Source organism: Artemia franciscana, chromosome 17 (genome assembly GCF_032884065.1).
Source record: "Artemia franciscana chromosome 17, ASM3288406v1, whole genome shotgun sequence".
Taxonomy (NCBI): Eukaryota; Metazoa; Arthropoda; class Branchiopoda; order Anostraca; family Artemiidae; genus Artemia; species Artemia franciscana.
In genome coordinates this window covers 21,352,005-21,377,261 of record NC_088879.1, presented here as the reverse complement: position 1 = coordinate 21,377,261, position 25,257 = coordinate 21,352,005, and the positions used below count along the sequence as shown (strand labels likewise).

The 25,257-nt window shown below is 35.4% G+C and overlaps 2 protein-coding genes across 3 annotated transcripts in view; both read right to left on the bottom strand.

Annotated features, from left to right (window-relative positions):
* Positions 1-25,257, bottom strand: part of LOC136037995 (UDP-N-acetylglucosamine transporter-like) — a 446,903-nt gene that overhangs the window by 141,901 nt on the left and 279,745 nt on the right. The gene's annotated exons all lie outside the window — the stretch shown is intronic.
* Positions 1-25,257, bottom strand: part of LOC136037993 (cuticlin-4-like) — an 85,175-nt gene that overhangs the window by 16,620 nt on the left and 43,298 nt on the right. The window contains exon 6 of the mRNA XM_065720897.1: positions 3,207-3,437. Within this exon, the coding sequence (XP_065576969.1) occupies positions 3,207-3,437 (231 nt within the window). The remainder of the gene's footprint in view (positions 1-3,206; positions 3,438-25,257) is intronic.

Sequence of the window (25,257 nt, the reverse complement as noted above, 5' to 3'; positions counted from 1 at the left end):
TCGTGGTAACGAACTGTATGCTAAGTAAGGAGTGACCCAGATCAATAGTAACCGAAACTTTAAAAATCGGAATTTTGAAACCAATAGACGCACCAAAAGAATTAATTTTTATGCTGATTTCAAATATATAAGTTTCATTAATTTCAGACGTACTCATCAAAAGTTATGAGCCAGGGAAAATTTGCCTCATTTTAGAAAAAAGGGGAAACATCCTTTAAAAGTCACAAATTCTTAATGAATCACACCATCAGATTCGGCGTATCAGAGAACCCTACTGAAGAGATTTCAAGCTCTTATCTGCAAAATGTGGAAATTTTGTATATTTGGCCAGAAGAAGATCACGGATGTGTGTTTATTTGATTTTTTGTTGTTGTTATTTTACCAGGGGTGATCGTGTCGACCTAGTGGTCCTAGAATATTGCGATAGGGCTCACTCGAACGGAAATTATAAGTTCTAGTGTGCTTTTTAAGAAGTAAAAAAAAATGGAGGGCAACAAGGCTCCCTCCAATGCTCATTTTTCCTAAAGTCACCGTATCAAAATTTTGAGATAGCCATTTTGTTCAGCAAAACCCAAAAATATAAAAATTATGTTTTTGAGGACGACTTAATCCCCCACAGTACCCGGGGGAAGGGCTGCAAGCTAAGAACTTTGCCCATTGTTTATACATAGTATTGGTTATTGGGAAGTATACAGACGTTTTCAGGGGGACTTTTTCTGGTGGAGGTAGGGGTAGGGGTTGGGGAGAGAGTTACGTGGGAGGATATTTCCAAGGGGGAAATTTTCATTAGGGAAGAGAATTTTCCATGAAGGGGGCACCTGATTTCTCAGAATTATTTATAAAAAAACACAAAGATTAAAAAAAACAAGCTTTTTCAACTGAAAGTAAGGAACAACATTAAAACTTAAAACTAACAGAAATTATTACGTATATAAGAGGGTTCGCCTCCTCGTCAATACCTCGCTCTTTATGCTAAAGTTTTCTTTTAGTACTTTCAAAAGAGCTGTTTGTTCTAATTAAACAGCCTTTATGATTCAAGGGTCATTCTTAAAGATTTGGAACAAAATTCAATCTTTAACGTAAAGAACAAGGTATTGACGAGGGGGCGAACCCCCTCACACATGTAACATTTTTTTTCGTTTTAAGTTTTTTATTTAATTACTTAATTTAAGAAAGGTCACCTTGGATGAACTAGACGTTACCACAAGCAGCCTAAAAATAGTGCATCCGGCAGTGCCATAGCGATTGTAAGGATTCTGAAATCGATTTTCTCATCAATACATCTCTCCATAGAGCTTTAGCTTTTTTTTAGCTTTTTTCAAGCCCAGAAAAACATAAAAAGGAACTTCAAATAAAATAATTATTTTTTTAGCTCGACAGTTCCTGTCCTTCATAGGGGCCGCTGAAGTTAGAACCGTTTCGATAAGAACATAAAAATATTGGTGATTTTAAATCCTTTAAAAAAGTAATTAAAATAGGCCTACTCTTTTTTGCCAGCTTGATTTTTATATCTGTTTCTTTTATCTATGTGGAATGTTTTTTTTGGGGGGGTTGAGCTCTCGAATATTGATGTGATCATTTATTTGTAAGATATGATGCCGAAGGAGAAATGCGACCCGGTTGGCTACTATCTTTTTATTGTAGCAGTGTATGTAATTTACCATCCCCTTGGGCAAGTTTTTTGCTTCTGATGTTGGTCGTTATACTAATGTTATAAATTACATTTTTATGATATATTTTACTCTTTCTCATAGTTACCACCACCTCCCATTCCGTTATGTTGAACTACACAAATCAGTACTTTTCTCTGATTTTTCTTTCCCTAATGTTCGTGTGAAAGTAATTTCTTTCATTAAATTGTGTTACAGTTATTCAAAGTGAGAAAATAACCTTTAGGGTTCAACTGTGACATCATCACGCAACGCTTCCACAATTTTTTTTTTTACCTGCTAATTATTATCATATAACCGTAGGTAAGAGATATTTTATTTTTTAAATATATAAATTGGTACAGGAAGTGCCATTAGGTAGTATTCTTCCTGGAAGGAATTTCCATTAAATATCATGAGACAACATTTCTTGTGTGTTTTATTTATTGGTATAATCTTTGTATCGCTATGGCTTCACCAGTCCTGAATTAGTGATATAACATAGATTTTGATTCACACTACAGGAGTCACAGTCAAAGCAATAGCGTTGGTAGGCTCTATATAGTGTTGATTAAAAGAAAAGCATTTTTCAAAAAAAGCTGACAAAGAAAAATAAAGAGCGACATCAAAACCTAGAATGAGCGGAAATTAAGTCCGGAAATAAAGCCGGAATTTTGGCCATGAGGGCGGTCTTGGAGGTAACACAGGACTGTCTTGTGCCTCTAATCACATACATTGAGAGTCGTTGCATGTTCCTGAACAGAAAAAGATTTTAAAAGCCTACAAATTTGTTTAAATTAGTTGACAGTGGGAGAGCGCCAAGTATAGCTTGGACTTGTCTTGTTTTTACACCGAGTTAGGACTAAAGCTATTTTTGCTCCGAATTAAGACTGAGCTTGTTTTTCCCTGAATCGGCACTGAGCTTAAATTACAACGAAACGAGACAGCTTGTTTTACACGTTGTCTATTTTGCACCATGCCAGGGCTTAGTCATTTGCATCAGGTCATCACTTGGTCATTTATGCATCAAGTAATTACTTAGCAAGTTCTTCCACTGAATCAGGTTTGAGCAGGATTTTACACTGAGCCACGGCTTAACTTGCTTTGGTACCAAATCAAAACTCAACTAGTTTTTGCATTGAGTCATCACATAGCTAATTTATACACTAGATCCAGGTTTAGCTTGGGTATATAAAAACTGTAGGCTTAAGTTAAATTTGAACCAAATAAAAAATTGACTCCTTTGCCATTACTTAAGCTTGTCTCTCCCCCAGGTCATTGTTTCACTTGTTTTTGCAAAATTTAAATTAAAAAAAGTCAAGTTTTTTCAGCTGAAAGGAAGGAGCAACATTAAACCTTAAAACGAATAGAAACTATTAAGTATATGAGTGACATTGCCCTTTTCTCAATACTCGCTCTTCAGGCTCAAGTTTTTTAGTACTTTTAAAAAAAATTCTTACCGTTTGAATTAAACGGTCCTTGTGTTTAGGGAGTCGTTCTTAAACAATTGTGGACAAAAGTCAAACTATAGAACATTGATAACTCAATGAAACTTACCCTTGACTGTTGTACAGCATTTGTTCACCCCATCCAATGCCATCTTTGACAGAACAGTCTGTAATTTTCATTCCATAAACATCTTGCTCTTCTAAAGCTACCACTAGGGTCAATGGATCACCTATCTTGACCTTTTCTGCTACGAAGTCTTCATCCGGATTGCCAAGAAAAATTCTCATGGTAGATGGGGGTATAGCTGTTACGGAATCAGGTGCTGGGGTGCCAATAACACTGAAACAAAATTACTTTATTGCACACATGGAATTGCCTAAATGAAATCATTGGATCAGAAGTTTATTGGGCGGAGTAAATAGAATTAAAACATGTCGAATTAGATAATATTTCCACAAGTGATCATGCTGAACAATACGTACTGATTTCACATCTTTGAAGATCGCAAAAAAAAATGTTTGCCGATATTTCAAGAGAAATATTCACATGAAGGAAGAATATCCGTCAGGGGATTGTTTATGATCTTCTTATGATATGTTTATTTTATGTGTGTGCTTTTCCCCCTACTCTGAAATAACTGACAGTGTATCAATAACAAAAAAAGGAAACAGCGCGCACAATAAATTAATTATACACAATTGTTCCCAGATCGTTCGAACGACATTCAAATATCTTTGAACAGTAAATAGCACTCAGAGGTGATTTTGAGTAGGAGACAGATGGACAACTTGTCCCGAGTGCAGAATTTCTAGGGATGCAGAATTTTCAGTAAATAACTTAATGGTTATAATTATCATTATTATTTAAGAATTAACGACGTTTCTTGACTACTAAGGTCCCTGCGTCGGCCCTGCAGTGCATTCCTGCAGCGTGATTCGATCTCTGGGTCCCGTATTACCAAGCTAAGGTCAAATCTACTGCGCCACCACAGGACACTTAATGGTTATAATCATTTTTAATTTATTCTTATTCAAATAAAGTAGAAGGCATTGTTGACAAAAAAAAATTTTTAAATGAAAATTTGTTAAAATTAGGGATGAGACTTTTTGGATTACAAGGGGGGTACTAATCAGGATTTTGCCGAGGTGTAAGAGTTGCCAGATCTGTCACTGTTTTAGCACTAGACGGTTGCCTTGAAGGGTGATACTAATCTCTGAACTTATAGTCTAGTGAACAACATAAGATTGATAATAATAATAATAACAATTTATTTTTATACCCTTTACAAGACATCAAAATACTGTAATAGAGAAGTAAACAAGAAAAAAAGAAAATGCAAAAAAACACAAACAAAACTATAACATAGGAAATAAAAAGAAAAGTTTACACATAATTTAACAAAACTACAGCATAAGAAATAAGAAAACGACACTCCTCTGATGAATCTATTTTCACAGTGATATAAAAAAAAACACTGTATTTCTTGGCGTTGTTTTCTTGACACACAGGGGAAGGTAGAGAAGAAACTTATAATTCCTTAAGAGCTGCTGATGAATATTAATACATGGGAAACAGAGAGTTCTTTACTTTGTCAATGCTACTGCATTGACTCTAACATATTTCTTTCTTGGGTGGGTTCAAAATTTCTTTTGATGACTTACCATAAAGCCTAAAGTTTTGTTCGAAATTGTGGCGGTTGCTAACGGTACCAGCGAATCCAAAATAAACCAATGGTGGCCTTGATTTTGGCTAGGGCTAATCCTGAGGCAATACCAATAATATCGTTGAGGAAATGTAAGTCGTTAGATGACGCTCCCGGTTTTTCTTGCTTGCTCGTCTTGCTAGTTAGGGCTCTTAATTCCAGAACCTAGAGTTTCAAGTACTGAATGTAGCACAGCAGTAAAAGGGACGATAAGTTTCATCTTCGCAAAACTCTTAATTAGACCCGACGCTATTTCTTAAAGGTCAGTAAAAATCCTTGCATTTATTTCGAATAATCAATTTTCAACCTCGTATTTTGGAACCTCTCTCAGCTCGAAAAAAGAGAAAAAAATGAAGGAAGATAGGATGCATGAAATTCAAATAAAGGCAAGCAAAATGAAATGTTCATTTCATATACAAAAACGAATTTAAGATATCAGTGCTTCAAAAAGTTGAATAAATAATACGCTTACATTATCTAGCCATCTCAAAATAGAGAATGACCTTATGGTTAAATGTCGAAGCCATTAGTATGATCGGCGAAAGAGAACTGCGGCCTTGACAAACCGCATTTAATGCCAAAGTTTTATGCTCATGCCAATATTTGTGGTTTTCCGAGATTGAGAGAAAAAAAAACTTGAAAAGTGACGAGTAAATAATTACTTCTTATACCCTCTGGCAATAGCCACATGAGAAAAAATTGGAAAAATTAAGAGTTTATTAACACGGAATTCAAGCCTTTATTCCCAGCTTTCCTGTAGCTTCTTCAGTAATCAGATCGATGAACTGGTTTTTTAATACCTCAACTTTAGGCATCTTCTTTTCGTCACAAATCATACTTTTTCAAGGATTGAGAATTGACGAGACATTTTAGAAACCGGTATAATTGAAACATACGACTCCTGCATCCCAAATCCATCAAACCAATAGCTTCATATCTGTCAATATGGTATTTTAAAAGAACTGATTTTATCAAGGGGATTATTCTTTATTTTTGGGAAGTTTGTCAGTCTAAAAATTATTCCGTCTTTTTTAAGGGGGCTTTACACACATATTTCTGTTTAACTTCACAGAAATGCACAAACAAAGCACGGCCTTGATAGACAACCAAAGGTAGCAAAATTTGCCAATTTGACCCTTGTTTAGGGCTTTTCCACCCAGCTCAACCCCTTACTTAGAGTTCTTCATTAGACCTGTTGGCGGTCATGGCTGACCACTTTATGCTTGGGTTTCTACAGCTCCTTGGAGCCGATCCAAGGGATTCACAAGAGGATTAATAAGGCTTGTTGTAGCAACGCCAAAGATCAACAACAACCTTTAAAGGCATGGTTTGATCTGGGATAAATGACTGTGTTTCATATGTGTAGCCACTCAGCTTCTTCTGCTTCTTCTTCCTTTTCTTTGTGTCAATGTCTGCCAAAAGTATCACGACAAAAACGTAGGTATAGAGATAGCTAAGTTTACCGATGGGGTAAACACCTAGAAAAGCGTACTTAAGATAGCTTTGTTTGCTACCGCATATTCATTTGGAGCTGGTTCCAAGGAGGTATCATCTAAATCAAAGTCTCTTGTTAATACCAAAAAGGAGAGGAAATGGCGTGTATTACTGGCTCTGTTATCATTTTGTTTCTTCAAAGCATAGGATCATAAATTCTATTCGTCCTTACAGGCCTTGTTAGAGAAAAGTTTTTTGTTACTGACGTCTCCAGGGCCAAATTTGGCTCATTCGCCTATCCATCAAGAAGGACCGTTGCCAGCCTATGCAAGTAACGTAAAATGGGTGGCTCTTTTACATTAGCTGTGGGTTTTTTTCCTATGGTACTTCTTGACCAAAACGGAGTATTTTTTTTCTCTCTGTGCTATGCTGGTTCTGTGAAAAAGGGAATATTACCTGAAGAATAGTTACTCCTTTATTTATGTTGCATTAAATTCAGTCTTTTATACAGCAAAGAGATCGGTAGTTAAACCGAGAGACGTGTTTTTGCATGACAAAATCGTTTTGATTATTCTACGGAAAGTTGTTTATGTTTAGAGCTTTATAAGACTTTCTTCTGACTGACTGGGCTGATTTTGAGATCATCCCGGGTTAATCTCACATTTTTTTTTTTTTTTTTTTATTCCATACATGCTAATGTAAAAAGAAAAAAAAACATAAGAAAAACTAGTAACTGCTTGTGTTATTCAAATCTTTCTAAGGAAACACAGAAATACAATTACGCCAACATGCCAAAATATTACTTCATAGCCCTTCTGTTGGCTGGAAACTATGCCTAAAACTTCAGAAAGCCTATTCAGGCGTTTATTCCAAACCAAATCATAATAGCAGTGATAGCAGCAAAATATCATAGTAAAAAGTAGAACACGGCCTATAGTGACCAGAAGGTTAGATGCGTTTTGGAAAAAAAAAGAAGAAGAAAAACCTGTCTGGTGAGAAGAAATTACTGTTGAAAAATGATACAGGGCTGGTAACAATTACGTCGGTTATTCTTAATAGTAAAAGCTTACTGCAAAAACAAATTTACGGGAATTTCGAAAAGCCAGAAACTCAACGAAAATGGAGTCGACTCAAAATGAAAAGTATGTCGATGGAATCAGTATGGTCGTTTGACCTCATCGAGGTCAAAAACCTCGATGATTCCTCGAAGAGGTAAACTTCGACGAGGTCGAAAAGAGAATTACAGTCCACTACGAAATTTGCATATACAGCAGTGATGTGTTTTCCCCCCTTTTCATTCCAGGAGAAATTGTATCGAACCAGCGGTCACAGGATGTTGGAAGATGGCTCATTGGATGGAAACCACTATATCTAGCCCGTTTTTAAGCAACAAAAGATTTCTTAGGAATAATAGTGAAAAAGCTTTAGGTTTAATAGAGAGTAGAAGGGGTTTGTATAAGAATTATCTGAGCGATAGGTCGTATGAAAACAAAAGGAATGTAAAGAAAGTGGAGAAAGCATTAAAATATGAACTAAGGAGATGTGAAATGGAGGCTATGGATAAAATTGCTGAGGATCTGGAAGATGCGGCTAGACGGCATAATAGTAAAATATTATACTGGCATGTTAATAAATTGAAAGGGAGTAGCCAATCCGGTCTAGTCCCAGTTAAAGATAGAAATGGGGCCACAATTAGTGATAAGGAAAAAGTTAAAGAAAGATGGGTGGAACATTTTGAGAATGTGCTAAACCGAGATACAGTTGCAGGAAAAGATATAGATGAAAATGAAAAAGTTTGTGATACCTTGGATGTGAAGGAAGAATTGTTTAGTGAGGAAGAATTAGCGACAGTACTAGAAGGATTAAAAAATAATAAGGCCCCAGGTGCTGATAGTATGTTTAATGAGTTCCTTAAATATGGTGGCTCTGAGGTTAGGAATAAGCTACTGAAGATTATGAACATGATTTTTGAAAAAGGGGAAGTACCCAATGATTTTAGGAAAACCTTAATTAAACCACTGTATAAGAAAGGTGACAAGAGTGAGTGTCGTAATTTTCGAGGCATTAGTCTGGTCTCTGTAGGTAGGAAATTACTGAGTAATATGATACTTTATAGACTGTGACATGCTGTAGACAAAGTTTTAAGGGATGAACAATGCGGTTTTAGAAAAGGTAGAGGATGTGTCGACCATGTTTTCACTCTTAGGTTAATAATTGAGAAGTCCCTTCGTTGTCAAACACCTTTGGTCCTTAGTTTTATCGATTATGAGCAAGCTTTCGATTCTGTTGATAGAACAGCGTTAACAAAGGTCTTATCGTTATATGGTATACCAGAAAAATACGTTAAAGTGATTTGCGCTATGTACGAGAATAATACTGCTGCGGTTAAGGTAGGAAATGAGGTTAGCAACTGGTTTTGTATTAAATCAGGAGTTAAGCAGGGTTGTGTTCTATCCCCCTTTATATGGATCATTTTGATGGACTTCGTCTTAAGGAACACAGACCATGGAATCAAATGGGGAGGAAGAACGCTCCTGGACTTATGATTTTTTGAATATTAGATGAAAGTGTGAGCAAAATGAATGAATTTTTAGAGGTTTTACGAGTTCAGGGTGCTAAAATAGGCTTGAAAATTAATGTTAAGAAGACTAAGTCACTAAGGCTAGGAATAAGTGAAGATGAACAGGTGACCTTAGGTAACGAAAAGATTGATCAGGTTGGGAGCTTCAGTTACCTTGGTAGTATTATTAGTAAAGATGGTGGGAGCAGTGAAGATGTTAAAAGTAGAATAGCTAAAGCTCAGGGTGTTTTTTCACAGTTAAAAAAAGTTTGGAAGAATAGAAAGATAAGCCTACAAACCAAGATTAGAATATTGAAAGCTACAGTGATGACAGTGGTGAAATATGGCTCTGAAGCATGGACACTCCGAAAAGCAGATGAAAATTTACTAGATGTTTTCCAGAGAAATTGCCTACGGATTGTTCTGGGTACCCGGCTGACTGACCGTATTTCAAACAGTAGGTTGTACGAAAAGTGTGGTTCAATCCCGCTTTCTGGGGCTATAATGAAAGAAAGGTTGAGATGGCTAGGCCACGTTCTACGGATGAAGGATGACAGATTACCGAAGATTGTCCTTTTTGGCCAACCGTCTGGGGCTACACGGAAAGCAGGTCGTCCTTGTCTGGGTTGGGAGGATGTCATAAATAAAGATTTAAAGGAAATGGGAACTTCCTGGGAGGGTGTAAAGAGGGAGGCTTTAAATAGATTAGGTTGGAGGAGGAGCGTGCGTAGCTGTTTTGGCCTCAGGCGGCTTGGTGATGCAGTGAGTTATTAGTAGTAGTAGTAGTAGTATTGCAAATTGGTTACAACCTACTAAAATCGATGAAACTTTGTAAATAGCCTCGGGTTACATTTGGGCCCCGGCCAGGCACCAAACTGTTATGGTAGCCGTTATTATATTTGAAAAGAGTTGGAATGAAACTATATCATGAAAATGATGAGCAGGGAATGTAATAGCGATTTTTTTTTTTATTTGCAAATGCAAATACAAATGCAAATGCAAAAAAGATTTTCACTGGAAATACCAAAGAAGGCAAATTTTTTGAAATCTGAAAGGGAGAAAAAGAAATCTAGAGGAGAAAAAACCCCTCCTCCAAACTCAAAACTTGAATGACATTTGATGGTTCCTAGAATTCAACGGGTATTGGAAAAAAATCACGAGTTTTTTTATTAGGGCTAATTTTGCAGATATATCTTGAATAATCTACAAAGCAATAATGTTTGTTTATTTTAAATTTCAACTTAGGTTTCTGATTTTCGGGATAACTGCCAAAGTAGACCCAACACGATCACACCCTTACTCACATCTAGGAAGTAGGTTGAGGCTCCAGTCAGTAAACAGTTTATCATTCCTGTGACAAAAGAATTACCATAAAGAACAACTATTAAGACAGTGCCAAGGATATACTTTTTTGATTACCTTGAAATTCCATGTGGTTAATGAGCTTTGAATTTAAGACATGTCGGTTGACTATTATAAAGAATATTAACACACCGTTACCATAATACTTTATTCTGGTTCGATCAACTAAAGTCAAATGTTGCCAAAAACATATTTTTTATGTATTTTATTTTGACAATTGTGACTAAATTATGACTTTCCTAGAAGGTCAAATTTTACGGTAGGTATTATAAGCCTCTGATTTATCAGACGCTCTATCCTTTGCGGTATAGGGCTTAAGAGCAGTTTTAGTTACATATAATTATCATGCATGCTACGAGCCATATTTTTATACCGGCCGTTCTGATTAAGCTATGAAGAAAGAGTGCCACTAGAAAGTTTGGCCTGAATGGGGAGGGGGGGGGGTACCACCAGGAGTTTGATTTTTTAGCAGGATTTAAAGCGTATTTCTCAATTTTCTCTCGAGACACATCTTTTAGATTTGATCTTGTTTCCCAAGGAAGCATTGCCTTCTATTAGTGATCATACCCCGACATACTCAGGGTCACACAGAGGGGGTGGGTGCCATTACATTGTTACGTCAATAAAAACAAAAAATCACTTCTAAATTCCTAGACTCAGCTATTAAATTCTTTCGTGTGAACTATATAAAATCGTTTAGGTTACTGCTCAACTAACAACCAAGTAAGTATATAGGAGGGGTGCTATTTAGGTTACGCGGATGGGGTTATACGTTTTAATGTTTCTTGGTAAGGGTGATGAGTAGTTTGGCTGGATTTGAAGTCGAAGTATTTAGATTTTTTTATTGTTAAAAATTTGATTTTATTTTGTTCACTGTCTTATTTAAAATATTATACCTGTTTCTCTATATTTTGATTCGTCTAAATTTTTTAATTTAGAGGAGTAGTCGTTATCCCTTGACAATAGTCCTGGCTCAACAATTGTATGCTCTTGAAAAAGACTAATTATTTTCAGAATTACAATTTACCACTCGTCCAAATTTGCACATAAGGAAGACCAGATAATGAACACCTGCTGTTTTTCTTTAATGACTTAGTTTCGCTGAATTTTATTTAACAAACATAACGAAGAATATCGGTCAAAATAGCGGCATTATTCAACACAAATATACAAAAAATATGTTAAATAGTTTCTGCTACTCTTTTCCCGTGGTTGGGAATCGCATTGGCTCTTTTCAACTGCAGTTTTTCTGATGCTAATAAAGCAGTTACGGTATAGAAAGGTCAATAACCACCGGTAGTTACGAATTTCGCCGACAGGTAAAATTGACGACCTTGGGTTGGAACATGTGTAGGTGTTTCTTGTTTTCGGAGACAAAGACGGAAAAATCAATTGAAGAAGTTCTTGAAAAAAGGTAAAATAATGATTTCTTATCAAACAGTTCGTGGTAACGAACTGTAGTAAGGAATGACCCGGCTTAATAGTAACCAAGACTCTTAAAAATGAAATTTTGATACCAATAGCTATATCAAAAGAATGGCATTTTAATGCTGATTTTAAATATATAAGTTTCATCAAGTTTAATCTTACCCGTCGAAAGTTACGAACCTGAGAAAATTTGCCTTATTTTAAAAATAGGGAGAAACAACCCCTAAAAGTCATAAAATCTTAACGAAAATCGCACCATCAGATTCAGCGTATCGGAGAATCTTGTTGTAGAAGTTTCAAGCCCCTATCTACAAAAATGAGGAATTTCGCATTTTTTGCCAGAAGACAAATCACGGATGTGTGTTTGTTTGTTGTTTTTTTTTTTTTTTTTTTTTCCCCAGGGGTGATTGTATCGACTCAGTGGTCCAAGAATCTTGCGAGAGGGCTCATTCTAACGGAAATAAAAAGTTCTAGTGCCCTTTTTAAGATACCAAAAAAATTGGAGGGCACCTAGGCCCCCTCCCACGCTAATTATTTTCCCAATATCACCAGATCAAAATTCTGAGATAGCCATTATATTCAGCGTAGTCAAAAACAATGCAAAAATAAATATGAAAAAGTTTTTTCAACTTAAAGTAAGGCGAAGCATTAAAACTTAAAACGAACAGAAATTATTGCGCATATGATGGGCTCACCTCCTCCTAATACCTTGCTCTTTACGCAAAAAGCATTTTTAGTCATTTCAACTATTTATTCTACGGCTTTTGTGATTCAGGGGTCATTCCTAAAAAATAGGGACAAATTTTAAGCTTTAGTGTAAAGAGCGAGGTACTGACGAGGGGGTAAACCCCTTCATATACGTAATAAAACATGAGAATACAGAAGTTGGTTACGTAAGCTAATTTGTAAGTTACGTATATCTTCTACTAATAAAAAGATTCGTAAAAAATAGAAGTTCCAGTTGCCTTTTTAAGTAACCAAAATATGGGAGGGCAACTAGGCCTCCTCCCCCACTCCTTTTTTCTCAAAATCATTCGATGAAAACTATGAGATAGCCAAACAGCCAAAAAAATAAATATGCAAATTTCGTTTTAATTATTCATCTGCAGAAAGCCAAAATCAAAACATGCATTGATTCAAAAACGTTCAGAAATTAAATTAAAAAAAACAAGTTTTTTTTAACGGAATGTAAGGAGCGACATTAAAACTTAAAACGAACAAAAATTACTTCGTATATGAAAGGGGCTGCTTCCTCATCAACACCCTGCTCTTTGCGCTAAAGTTTTTTACTGTTTTAAAAAGTAGAGTTAAGAGAAAGAGCCATACTTTAGCGTAAAGACCGGGGCGTTGATGAGGAAGCAGCCTCTTTCATATACGAAGTAATTTTTGTCCGTTTTAAGTTGAAATGTTGCTCCTTACTTTCCGTTGAAAAAACTTGTTTTTTTATCTAATCAAACAGTTCGTGGTAACGAACTGTAGTAAGGAGCGATCCGGCTCAATAGTAACCAAAACTCTAAAAAATTGAATTTTGATATAAATAGCTACATCAAAAGAATCGCATTTTAATGCTGATTTTAAATATATAAGTTTCATCAAGTTTAGTCTTAGCCATCAAAAGTTACGAGCCTGAGAAAATTTGCCTTATTTAGGAAAATAGGGGGAAACACCCCCTAAAAGTCGTAGGATCTTAACGAAAATGACACCATCAGATTCAACGTATCAGAGAACCCTACTGTAGAAGTTTCAAGCTCCTATCTACAAAAATGTGGAATTTTGCATTTTTTGCCAGAAGACAAATCACGGGTGCGTGTTTATTTGTTTGTTTTTTTGTTTTTTTTTTTTTGTTTTTTTTCCCAGGGGTCATCGTATCGACCAAGTGGTCCTAGAATGTCGCAAGAGGGCTCATTCTAACGGAAATGAAAAGTTCTAGTGCCCTTTTTAAGTGACCAAAAAAATTGGAGGGCATCGAGGCCCCCTCCCACGCTCATTTTTTTCCCAAAGTCAACGGATCAAAATTTTGAGATAGCCATTTTGTTTGGCATAGTCGAAAATCTTAATAACTATGTTTTTGGGGATGACTTACTCCCCCACAGTCCCTGGGGGAGGGGTTGCAAGTTACAAACTTCAACCAGTGTTTACATATAATAATGGTTATTGGGAAGTGTACAGACGTTTTCAGGGGGATTTTTTTGGTTTTGGGGGTAGGGTTGAGGGAGGGGGCTATGTGGGAGGATCTTTCCTTGGAGAAATATGCCATGGTTGAAAAAAATTCAATGAAAAGGGCGCAGGATTTTCTAGCATTACTATAAAAAAAAACAATGAAAAAATAAACATGAAAACGTTTTTTCAAATGAAAGTAAGGAATAGCATTGAAATTTAAAACAAACAGAGATTATTACGCATATGAAGGGCTCTAAAAATACTTTTGCATAAAGAGCGAGGTATTTAGGAGGAGATAAATACCTCGCTCTTTATGCTAAAATATTTTTAGTGATTTCAACTATTTATTCAACGGCCTATTTGATTCAGGGGTCATTCTTAAAGAATTGGAACAAAACTTACGATTTAGTGTAAAGAGCGAGGTATTAACGAGGGTACAAACCCCCTCGTACACATAATAAAAATATAAGAATATAAAAGTTTGTTACGTAAGTTAATTCTTAAGTTACGTATATTTTTTACTAATAAAAACGTTCATTGAATATTAAAAGTTATAGTAGCCTTTTTAAGTAACCGAAAAATTGGAGGGCAGCTAGGCCTCCTTCCCCACCCCTTATTTCTCAAAATCGTCTGATCAAAACTAAGAGAAAGCCATTTAGCCAAAAAAAAATTAATATACTAATTTCATTTCAATAATTTATGTGCGGAGAGCCAAAATCAAACATGCATTAATTCAAAAACGTTCAGAAATTAAATAAAAAAAACTAGTTTTTTAACTGAAAGTAAGGAGCGACATTAAAACTTAAAACGAACAGAAATTACTCCGTATATGAAATGGGTTGTCCCCTCCGCAGTCCCACGCTCTTTACGCTAAAGTTTTAGTTGTTTTAAAAAGTAGAATTGTGGCAAAGAGTCAAACTTTAGCGTAAAGAGCGTGGGACTGCGGAGGGGACAACCCATTTCATATACGAAGTAATTTTTGTCCGTTTTAAGTTGAAATGTTGCTCCTTACTTTCCGTTGAAAAAACTTGTTTTTTTATCTAATCAAAAGAAAAAGGTTGGATTGACCTAATAGAGAAAAGTTCCGTGTAAAGTGTTACTAATAGCCATGGTCTTTATTTAATTACTTCAGTACGTAGACATAAAGCAGACTTTGTGATATTCAATGGCAACATCCTTTTAACTGCTTTAAGACTTTTCAAAATGTACCAGTGGTTCTTAGAAAGCTGCTTGTCTTTCCGTGTATCAAAATTTTGCAAAGTGAAGGAAAAAAAGGCTTTGAAGATTTAGAAAAGTAGAACTATAAGGAATGGTCTTTTTGACACTTTGAAATAGCATGTAGCATGTTTCCTTAATGACCAGTTAATATATACTGGATCCTCAGGAATTTAAATGGATGAGGGGATAGGGGTGCGTTAAAAAGGTTTCCATGGTTATTTCAGAATAAGCAGAGGTTCGGTGTTAGAAATTTGTATCCACCAAAAGTATCCACCAAATGTATCCACCAAATAATTTACAGTAAATAACGCTTAAAGTTAGCCAGTATATACTCGAGGATTTGGATCTATAAAATCAGACAACTGATCAATTGCTGTTTGTATACGGAGAAAATTAGCTTCGGCTCTGTGGAAAATTACATTGTAGCTATATTTTAATAAATATTTAGTTGGAATTTCGGTTATGCTAAGTTACATTTTGCATGCATGCCCGGTATACTTAACCCCCACCCCTCCTAAGGTGAAAATATACAGCCCAAATTATATATATCCTGTTTTTCCTATCTACCCCCAAAGCGTGTCAGTTGTTTCAACCCCGTACCTGGATATCCAAATTCTCGAATGTATACTGGCTAACAGATAAGTACTACGATATCTAATCAGAACACTTCTCCTGCAACTGACAACCACACTAGGCTACCTGAGACCAATACAGGTTCTCGTGCTCTTCCACGAGAGATTTGATTCAAGTATTTACTCTTTACCCTATACTATGAAGCTTCAATTTCCTTTCAATCCTTTCTTATGCTTTCCACTCAATTAGGTGACAATCTGCATTCGTTCGGCCTCAGATGAAAGACCATAAAGCATAATCTTTTGGTAATCTGCCTTCATACGTAGAACATGAGCTAGCTATCTTCAGCTTTCTTTCCAGAAACTGGAATCGAACCATTGTTTTCGTAAAGCTGGTTGTTTGATATGCTATCAATCAAACGAGTATCATAATCCCTAGACAATTCTTCCAGAAAATATTGAACCAATATTCCCCAGCCTGTCGAAGCTCCCATGTTTAAGAACCATACTTGACCACCGTCGCTTCCAATATTCTAATCTTAACTCGTAGACTTATCTTTCTATTCTTCCAAAAAAAATTTGACTGCGGAAAAAACACTTAAAAATGTAGTTATTTCACTTTTTACATTTTTTTGCATCCACTATCTTTCATGGTTGAAGCAACAGATGCAACCTAGCAAAGAGCGAACCACAGCCCATAGTAAGAAAAGTTTAAAATGAAAAAAAGTTTAAAATTGAGAAAAATTGCCATTTGTTGCTGACTCATGCATTTTAACTATTATTATGATTAATCTTAATGGTAAAATGTTATTATGAACAAAAATTTACGGGAATTTTGAAAAGGAGTAAGGAACCCCCAGGAAATGAGACCCGATCGAAAAAAATACACCATTGAAATCGGCATTGTCGAAAGCCCATAAAAAAATTACTCCCCTCACTGCCTTAAACAACAAGGAAATTCAATTATTGCAGGGAAAGCACTGGTATGTCCCATATTCTCTCTTTGTGTCTCCACCCATAATGGGACACCGATACATCACAGAGAGGGAATCACTTTAAAGATAATTTTTGTATCTACTTGATTTTTTAATTTTGATTTTGTATTACCATTATAAAGTGTCATATGGCACCAGAAAAATTACACTTTGGGCGCCCTTTCTGGGGTGGAAAGTTTGGTAAGCAATAAAAGGGTACTATCATAATCTTCATGATCGAAAACCCTAAATACGAGGTTCACCTTCCCCGTCTTATAAAGTCCCCTTCCCAGCCCCCTTATTAAGTTTTGTAAGCCGTCTGCTGACTAATAGAATTAGGGTAGTTTTAATGGATATACTTACTGGTGTCTATTCACAAAAATTTAAGGAGGGATTCAAAATGTATTTTTCGATATCTGGGAGGGACCCAATTTATTGCTTTTTAAGATTTTTCAACGAAAATGCCAGAAAAGACCATTTTCCAATGAAAACACTACCAAAACACGTTTTTCAAAATCCAGAGGGGAAAAGATCTCAAAGGAACAGGTCCCCTGTCCCCAATTGAAACTGCTGTATGTTGTAGGAAACTGCAACATCTTAGAGAGATGTTTGAAAGCGTCAATTCTAAGCTCTTGATCGCATCAGCGTGCTTTCATGTAGATTTATGTTTGAACAGGGCATTCAAAATTCGTATCAAATGAGAATAGAACTTAATGTTCTAGAGAATCTTATTGTCATAAATTTCCAACACGTAATAAACACATGATTGGGAACAGTAGGAGACATATAATGAAAACACTGTAAAACAAGAGGTATTATTATAGTGGGTAAGACTCTTCTTTGGGCCTGTTGTAACCCCCGTCCAGATCCTGGTTAAGATAGTTTTTTTTAGATAGGTATTCACATTCTACCCCCCCCTCCTAGCGGCAAATAAATAAAGAAGAAAAGGAAAAAAGAGACTTTTCAGTGCTTCCATGCGAAAAAAGTGATATTCCTTAGTGTTCGAGGTGGGGGACTTTAATTACCCTGCGTAGACTTTTCGACCAATGGTGTAACTTTAATTTCAAATGATCAGTTCTTCTAAAATATTAAAGTTCATGGAACAAAAATACTTAGTTATGAGAAGTTAAAAAAAAATTGCAGCAGAAAAACTGCAATAATCATGCGAATTTCCGCAAATAAAATTATCTACAGATTTTAAATTCTTCTAATGTCCCTTGGTTTCTAAAATCAAAATAAATTTGATACAAGATATTATTTCAGATTATCTCACGTACAGCTCCTAAAAGACACCAGAGTTAATATACTCGATGGAAAATGCTCTCCTTATGTAACAAAATTGCAGTTTTTTTTTAAAGGGAAAGTTTAAGAGATATGCAAAGCAAAAACTATGTTTAAAACCTTGTTTTAGCAAAAAAAGATCTTTTTGCGCGGTTATTCTTATATATTTTTTAAAACCTAGAAAACAAAAAAAGTTCTTGAAAGTAAACACAGTTTTTCTAATCATGGTTGTTCCTTTAGGAGAGCACACTAATTTTTCATTAAAGGGCTTGCGAAAGAGTCTGGGCCCCATATTCCCATCCAGGACCCAATGCCCCCCACCAAGGCACCGAGTCCCCTCCAGGGCCCCAAGTCCACCTCCAGAGGCCACATGCCCCCACCCTTCGACTTTTTGTCCCCCCCAACCATTCTTCTTTAGCCTTAAAATTTTTAACTTCTTTTCAGTATGATTTTTTGGGCTGAATTTTCGGGATTTAGAATTTTCTTAGGACGTGAAATTTTCTTGGGACTTATTTTGGAATAAATGTAATTCTGAACTTAGAATTTTTTTTCTGGACTTCAGAATTATTTCAGAATTATTTCTGGGGACTGAGAATTATTTTGGGACCCCGAGAATGTCCTGATAGGTTTCGGAGAATTTTAAGAATGATGCGTTATCCGGTATTGCGTAATTATTCATGTTATTATTCATGCGTAATTATTCAAAAAAATTTGCAGCAGAAAAACTGCAATAATCATAGAATACAACCTTTGACGGCCCTCACATCTGGTCTTTTTAGACACAGATACTGTTGCAACCCATACTCTGATGTATTATTGGAGTTACAAACACCTTTTTTGGCATCATTCCAAGAATATGCATCATGGTTTCTGAAAAATGCTTGGCTTGTCTCATAGAATTTCAAGAATGAAGCGTGAAATAATCCAATACATCCTATGACAACCCTCAAGTCTGGTCATTTAAGAAATAGATACTGTGGCAGTCCACACTTTGATGTACTGTTTGAGTTTTTAGCACCTTTTTGCCTTCATTCTAAGAACATGCATCTTAGTTTTCTTGAATTTCATGGCATGTTTCCGAGAATTTCAAGAACGGTACATTATCTGATATTGCGTAATCGTTCATGTTGTCTGTGAAACAATATAATAAATCCTGTGACAACCCTCACATTTGGTCTTTTGAAAATAACAACTGAGACAACAATGTTCTTAGCTTCTAAGGAGTTTTTCACTGATTTTTATGAAATTTGTTGCTTTTTTGGGACTTATGGTATTGCGTAATCATTCATGTTGTCAGTGAAACCATACAATACATCCTGTCGTGGCCCTTACATCTGGCCTTTTGAGACAGATTCAACAACATTTTTAGCTCCTAAGCAGTCCTCTATTGATTTTATGACATTTACGGTTTATCTTGGGGGACTTCGAATTTTTTGGGACATATTGGGAATTTATTGGCGAATTATTTTTGGACACCAATAATTTATAGAATGATCCATTATCTTATATTGCGTAATCATTCATGGTGTCAGTGAAACAATACAATACATCCTGTGGCAGCCCTCACATCTGGTCTTTGAGATAACAAATAAGTCAACAGCACTTTTAGCTTCTAACATCCTTTGACAGCCCTCAGATGTGCTGCTTTGAGATAAAAACTGAGTCAAAATTTTTTAGCTTCTAAGCAGTTTTCTAATGATTTTTTAAATTTATGGGTCTTTTCGATATCTAGAATTATTATTTTTTCTACTTAGATCTTTTGGGGACTTGGAAATATTTTGGGACACCGGGAATTTCTTTGCCTGTTTGTGAAAATTTCCAGAATGATGCGTTATCTGGTATTAACAACAATGATTATAATTTTTTGCTACCCTCAGTATAAAACACAAGTACACAAAAGAAGAGGATGAAAAAATGAAAAGAAAAACGAAAAGGGCACAAAAAAGAAAAAAAGAACACGTAAAATTTTGGACAACTTCAAACACTTTAAAACTCTTCTTTATTAAAAATAAAATATCCTCCGATCAGTTACCAAAGAATGAAGTGTTGTGGGAAGTGCAGGTACTTGAGCTGCCCTTCCCCAGAAGTTTAAGGCCTATAGCCCGGCCGGTACCAATTTTGCTCTTCAAACTCACTCCAGCTTCCTTCTGCACATTACATAAAAATAACTGAATAAACCTTTTATCCATTGTCTTCTTCATGATCTATTATATGGATTAAGCATAGTAAGTTTTCACAGCTAGCAACTCTAGGTACTTGATAGGAGGCAAGTCAGGTGGAAAACGATAATTCTGTTGCAGCAGTAAGCAAATCTATGAGACAGATCGTCCATTTTTGGACAAATCTCAAAAACACCATACCGTCACAAAATATAACTATTATGAGTCCAAATGGGGATACTAAGAAAATACTTGCAGAACCTAAGGAACAGCGATCGGATTCGCCTTTTTTTCAGATACAGAGAAAAATTTCCAAGCAGGTGTCAAAAACAACAGATGCGGTGCAAAAAACACATTATAAAGCCGACCAAGGGTTATCTTATCCAACTGATCCTTTACCCTGGCGAGAAGACCAGAAGATTTTCATAGTTTCTTTTTCAAAATTGGGATTTAATTGAAGTTCCAAATGGAAGAATACCTAAATGAACTGAAAAATGAGATTGTGGCGGGACCAACTTGGATTGTATCATTGGAGGTGATCTCCAGTTCAAAGACAAGAAACTCTGTTGCAATACAGCTCTGTATTGCGTAATCGTTCTAATTTCAGAGAATTTCATGGCATGTTACCGAGAATTTCAAGAATGATGCATTATTTGGTATTGCGGAATCATTCATGCTGTCAGTGAAACAATGCAATATATCCTTTGACAGCCTTCACATCTGGTGTTTGAGATATCAACTGAGTCAACAGCATTTTAGCTTCTAAGCAGTTTTCCATTGATTTTGTGGAATTCACTGGCAACATGAATGATAACGCAATACCAGATAACGTATAATCCTTGAAATTCTCGGAAAGACACCAAGTCATTCACGGAAAGAAGGATGGATATTCTTGGAATGATGTCCAAAAAACAAAGATATTTATAAATCCCCCAAGAAAAACCGTAAATTTCATAAAACCAAATGGAAACTATTTAGAAGCTAAAAATATTATTGACTCAGTTGTTATCTCAAAATACCAGATGTGAGGGCTGTCACAGGATTTATTTTACTGTTTCACTGAAAGCATGAATGATTATGCAATACCAGATAACCCATCATTCTTGAAATTATTGGAGGCATGCCATGATTTTCTCGAAAACTAGAATAATTACACAATACCAGATAATGCATCATTCTTGAAATTCTCGGAAACACACCAAGAGATTGTTGATTTCCCAAAACAAATGACCACATGTTAGGGGTGTCACAGGATGTATTGTATTGCTTCAAAGACAACATGAATGATTGCGCAATAACAATATCATTCATAAAATTCTCAGAAACATCTCAGAAACATGCAAAAATCACGCAAAATTCATTCACTGACAACATGAATGATTACACAATACGAGGTAACGTATCATTCAAGAAATTCTCGGAAACATACCACGAATCTCCATATGTATTGTCTCATTGACAACATGAATTATCACGCAATACCAGGGAATCCATTGTTCTTAAAATTATCATAAACGTACAATAGAATTTTCAAAAAGCAGAATGATTAGGCCATACCAGATAACTCATCATTCTTGAAATTCTCGGAAACATACCAAAAAATTTTCGGTGTCCCAAAATAATCGCAAGTCCCCAAAAATCTTATGTCCAAAAAAAAATTGAAGTCCCAAAAAAACCATAAATTTCATAAAATCAATAAAAAAACTGCTTAGAAGTTAGAAATGTCGTTGACTCACCACATAATCCATTGTTTTTGAAATAGCCAGAAACATATCATGGAATTCTCAAAAACCAGAATGATTTGGCAATACCAGAAAACTCATCATTCTTGAAATTCTCGAAAACATTCCAAGAAATTCTCGTTATCCCAAAATATTTACAAGTCCCCAAAAATTCTATGTCCAAAACAGAAAAAAATTATTTTAAGTTCCCAAAAAAATTACATAAGATCATCGAAAAAGTGCTTAGAAGTTAAAAATGTCGTTGACTCAGTTGTTATCACAAAAGATCAGATGTGATGGCTGTCACAGGATCTATTGTATTGTTTCACTGACAACATGAATGCTTACACAATACTAGATAACAAATCATTCTTAAAATTCTTGGCAACATGCCAAGAAATCCTCGGAAATCAGGATGCACATTCTCGGAATGAAGCCAGAAAAGGTGTTAGCAACTCCAATAGCATATCTGAGTATTGTCTGCCAGAGCATCTGTGTCTCAAAAGACCAGATGTGATGGCTGTGGCATGATGTATTGTATGGTTTCACTGACAACATGAATTATAACGTAATACCAGATAACACATCATTCTTAAAATTTTCGGAACCGTACCACGAGATTCTAGGCGTCCCAAAATAATTCTAAGTTTCCAAAAATTCAAAGTAAAAAATAATAAAAATAATTAAAAAATAATAAAAAATCTACTAAAAAGTTGAAAATATTTTTTCTCTCAAGAATCTATGAATTTAAGTGAAAGAGAGGGGCGCGAGGCGGATTGGGCTTTAAATTACTTTATCTTTTAAACTTCTTTTCTTCGAATCACTGACTTTTTTCATATATGAATTTACAACTGGATCAATTTGTTATAAATTTTCTGCAGAACCCAATTTGTTTTTGCACCTCTCGTTTTCAATTATATTTATAAATTCTCAGGGGAAAAATATCCATATTTTCTAGTTTTAGTTCCTTTTGGAGACCTGCGTTTTATATTCTTTTTTATGTTCATCATTGTCATGTTCTTTTACTCTTACTATGCAGTGGAAAAAAAATTGCTCTGGAAAAAGAGTGAAATTCAGAACATACCAACCTCTACACGAGTACAGAGGGAGGAGGGGAGACTCTTTCCCTCAAAATCCTTCCGACATCCCAAAACAAAAAATACTATAAGCTTTCTTTACCCCTTAAAATCTCGGCCGCAACTCAACGAATTCTAAAATATTTAAAATCACAAAATTCTACGAATATAAACAAGTCATTGAAACCTGTTTAATTTCCCAAGCAAGCTTTTATAACGGTATAATAATGATTCGTCGCTAGGAGGGAATTGTTAGGAAGCAATCAACCGAGTAGCTTAGTAGTTGCGTGTTTTCTGTCTCGAAACCTTTTTTTCTTTTTTTTCTTTGTTATTAAATCATTGTTAAGTGCGTTTGTTTATATACCTCAGATGAAACGGCAAACGAAGTCTTTTTCTATACTATAGATCAAACCATTCATTGGGCTGAATGGTAAATAAAAACAACTGTAAATATAAACCGAAATTATAAAAAAAAACAATTCTTGAAACGGTATCAATTTTTTTTAAACAATGTTTCTCTAATGAAAGTAAAGAGCGAGTTTAAAACTAAAAAATCAAATAAATTAACGCTTTGTGGTTAATGCAATAACTTTTTGAAAAATTGCTTCGAACAAAGTGACTGGTGATATTTTCATTTGTAGAATTCTAAGAAAAACTAGCTCTGTACTGAATAAAAAAAAGTTTTTTTTTAACTGAAAGCAAGGAGCGACATCAAAACTTATAACCAACAGAAATTATTCTGTAAATAAAAGGGACTACCCCCTCCTCAACACTTCGCTCTTTACGCTAAAGTTTTTACTACTTTAAAGAGTAGAGTTACGACAAAGAGTCAAACTTTAGCGTAAAGAGCAAGGTATTAAAGAGGGGGAAACATCCCTAATATACGAAATAATTTCTGTTCGTTTTAAGGTTTAATGTTGCTCCTTACTTTAAGTTGATTTTTTTTTCATTGAATTTCCGATGGTTTTTCGAATAATGTCGTTAAATCCATCTTCCTTCCATAGAACATTTCCGCCCCCACAGAAAATTCCTGAAAGTAAAGTTCTTCTCACATAAAATACCCCACACCCTCCCACCTAGAAAATAGCCCCCCGGGCAATTTCATCCTTGCTGAAAATCCTCTACGAAATTTTCTCGCGGGGGTTTTCAAATCATGTTGGAAATCCCCCTCCTTGGAAAATGTTTCCGAAACGTCACAACCCGTTTTCGACCTTTTTGTCGAAATTCAAGTTATAACTCTTAATTTGATTCAAGAAAAAAACTGGATAATAACAGGCTTTTGAACTTGTAACATTTCAATTTTCCAGACAAACTAAATATCCTCCGACCTTTTTGATGACGTTGAAAGACACTAGAACTTTTAATTTCCGTTCGAATGAGCCCTCTGTCGATTTTCTAGGACTATTGGTTCGATACGGTTCCTCATATCACCATAATTGTGCAACTTACAGCCATTTCCCTAGGAACTATGGAAGGTAATATCATCACCAAAAGTATAGTTATAGAACCTTCGAACTGTGCTGAAAAATGGCTGTCTCAAAATCCTTATTAGACGACACTGGTGGAATGGACTCAGAGGCAGGGGGCTAGCTTATAACCACGTATCCGTGATCCACAAACAAGAAAATTCCACTTTTGTGTAGGTGAAAGCTTGAAACCGTTACGGTAGTGTTATCTGATACACTGAGTTTATGGTGTGATTTTCGTTAAGACTCCTTACCTTTTAGTGGGTGTTTTCTGCCTTTTTTTGAAAATAGAACAAATTTTTGACAATTGAATTGATTTAGGACAAGTTGATGGGTAACACTAAACTTAATGCATTATATATATTCGGAATCAGCATAATAAGCCGATTCTTTTGATGTCAAAAATTCTTTTTTTTAGAGATTCGGTTACTATTGAACCGCGCCGCTCTTTACTAGATCGTTACCACGAACTATTTTATCGAAAAAAGAACTTTTCTTTGTTTTTATGTTAGGGTTGCTTATAGTTTTAGAAAATAACATAAAGTTACGGTATTAAAAAGCTTTGATGGATTTTACAATGCACGTTTGATTGTAGTCTAGTACCCGTGGCATGTAACAACTATCGATAGCTTTTTTTCAAGATATTTTTTCAGTGAGAACCTGAGAATCCTATGAAAAAGAAATTATTTTTTTTTCCTCGGTAATTTAAGGTTTTTAATTTATAAAAAAACATTGAAAAACGGTCACGTTCTCTGTAACCTACAATACTAGTGCTAAGCCTAAGTCTTTGTCTTTAATTTTTTGAGCATTTTGAAGGGGATTGCCCCCCCCCTCAACCTTGAAACAATAAAACTTGTCGCAGACCCAAACCAAAACTTTTTTACCAACTGTTCACTTTAAAATGGTTTCTTTATAGAAACCCGAATGATTATAAGTAGAAATAGGTAAACCATAGCTATATATGAGAATGGGAGGAGGATTTGAAGGAGGGCTGGGACCCAAAGACTGTAACATGGGCCATCCAATCACACAGTGAAAGAATCCTT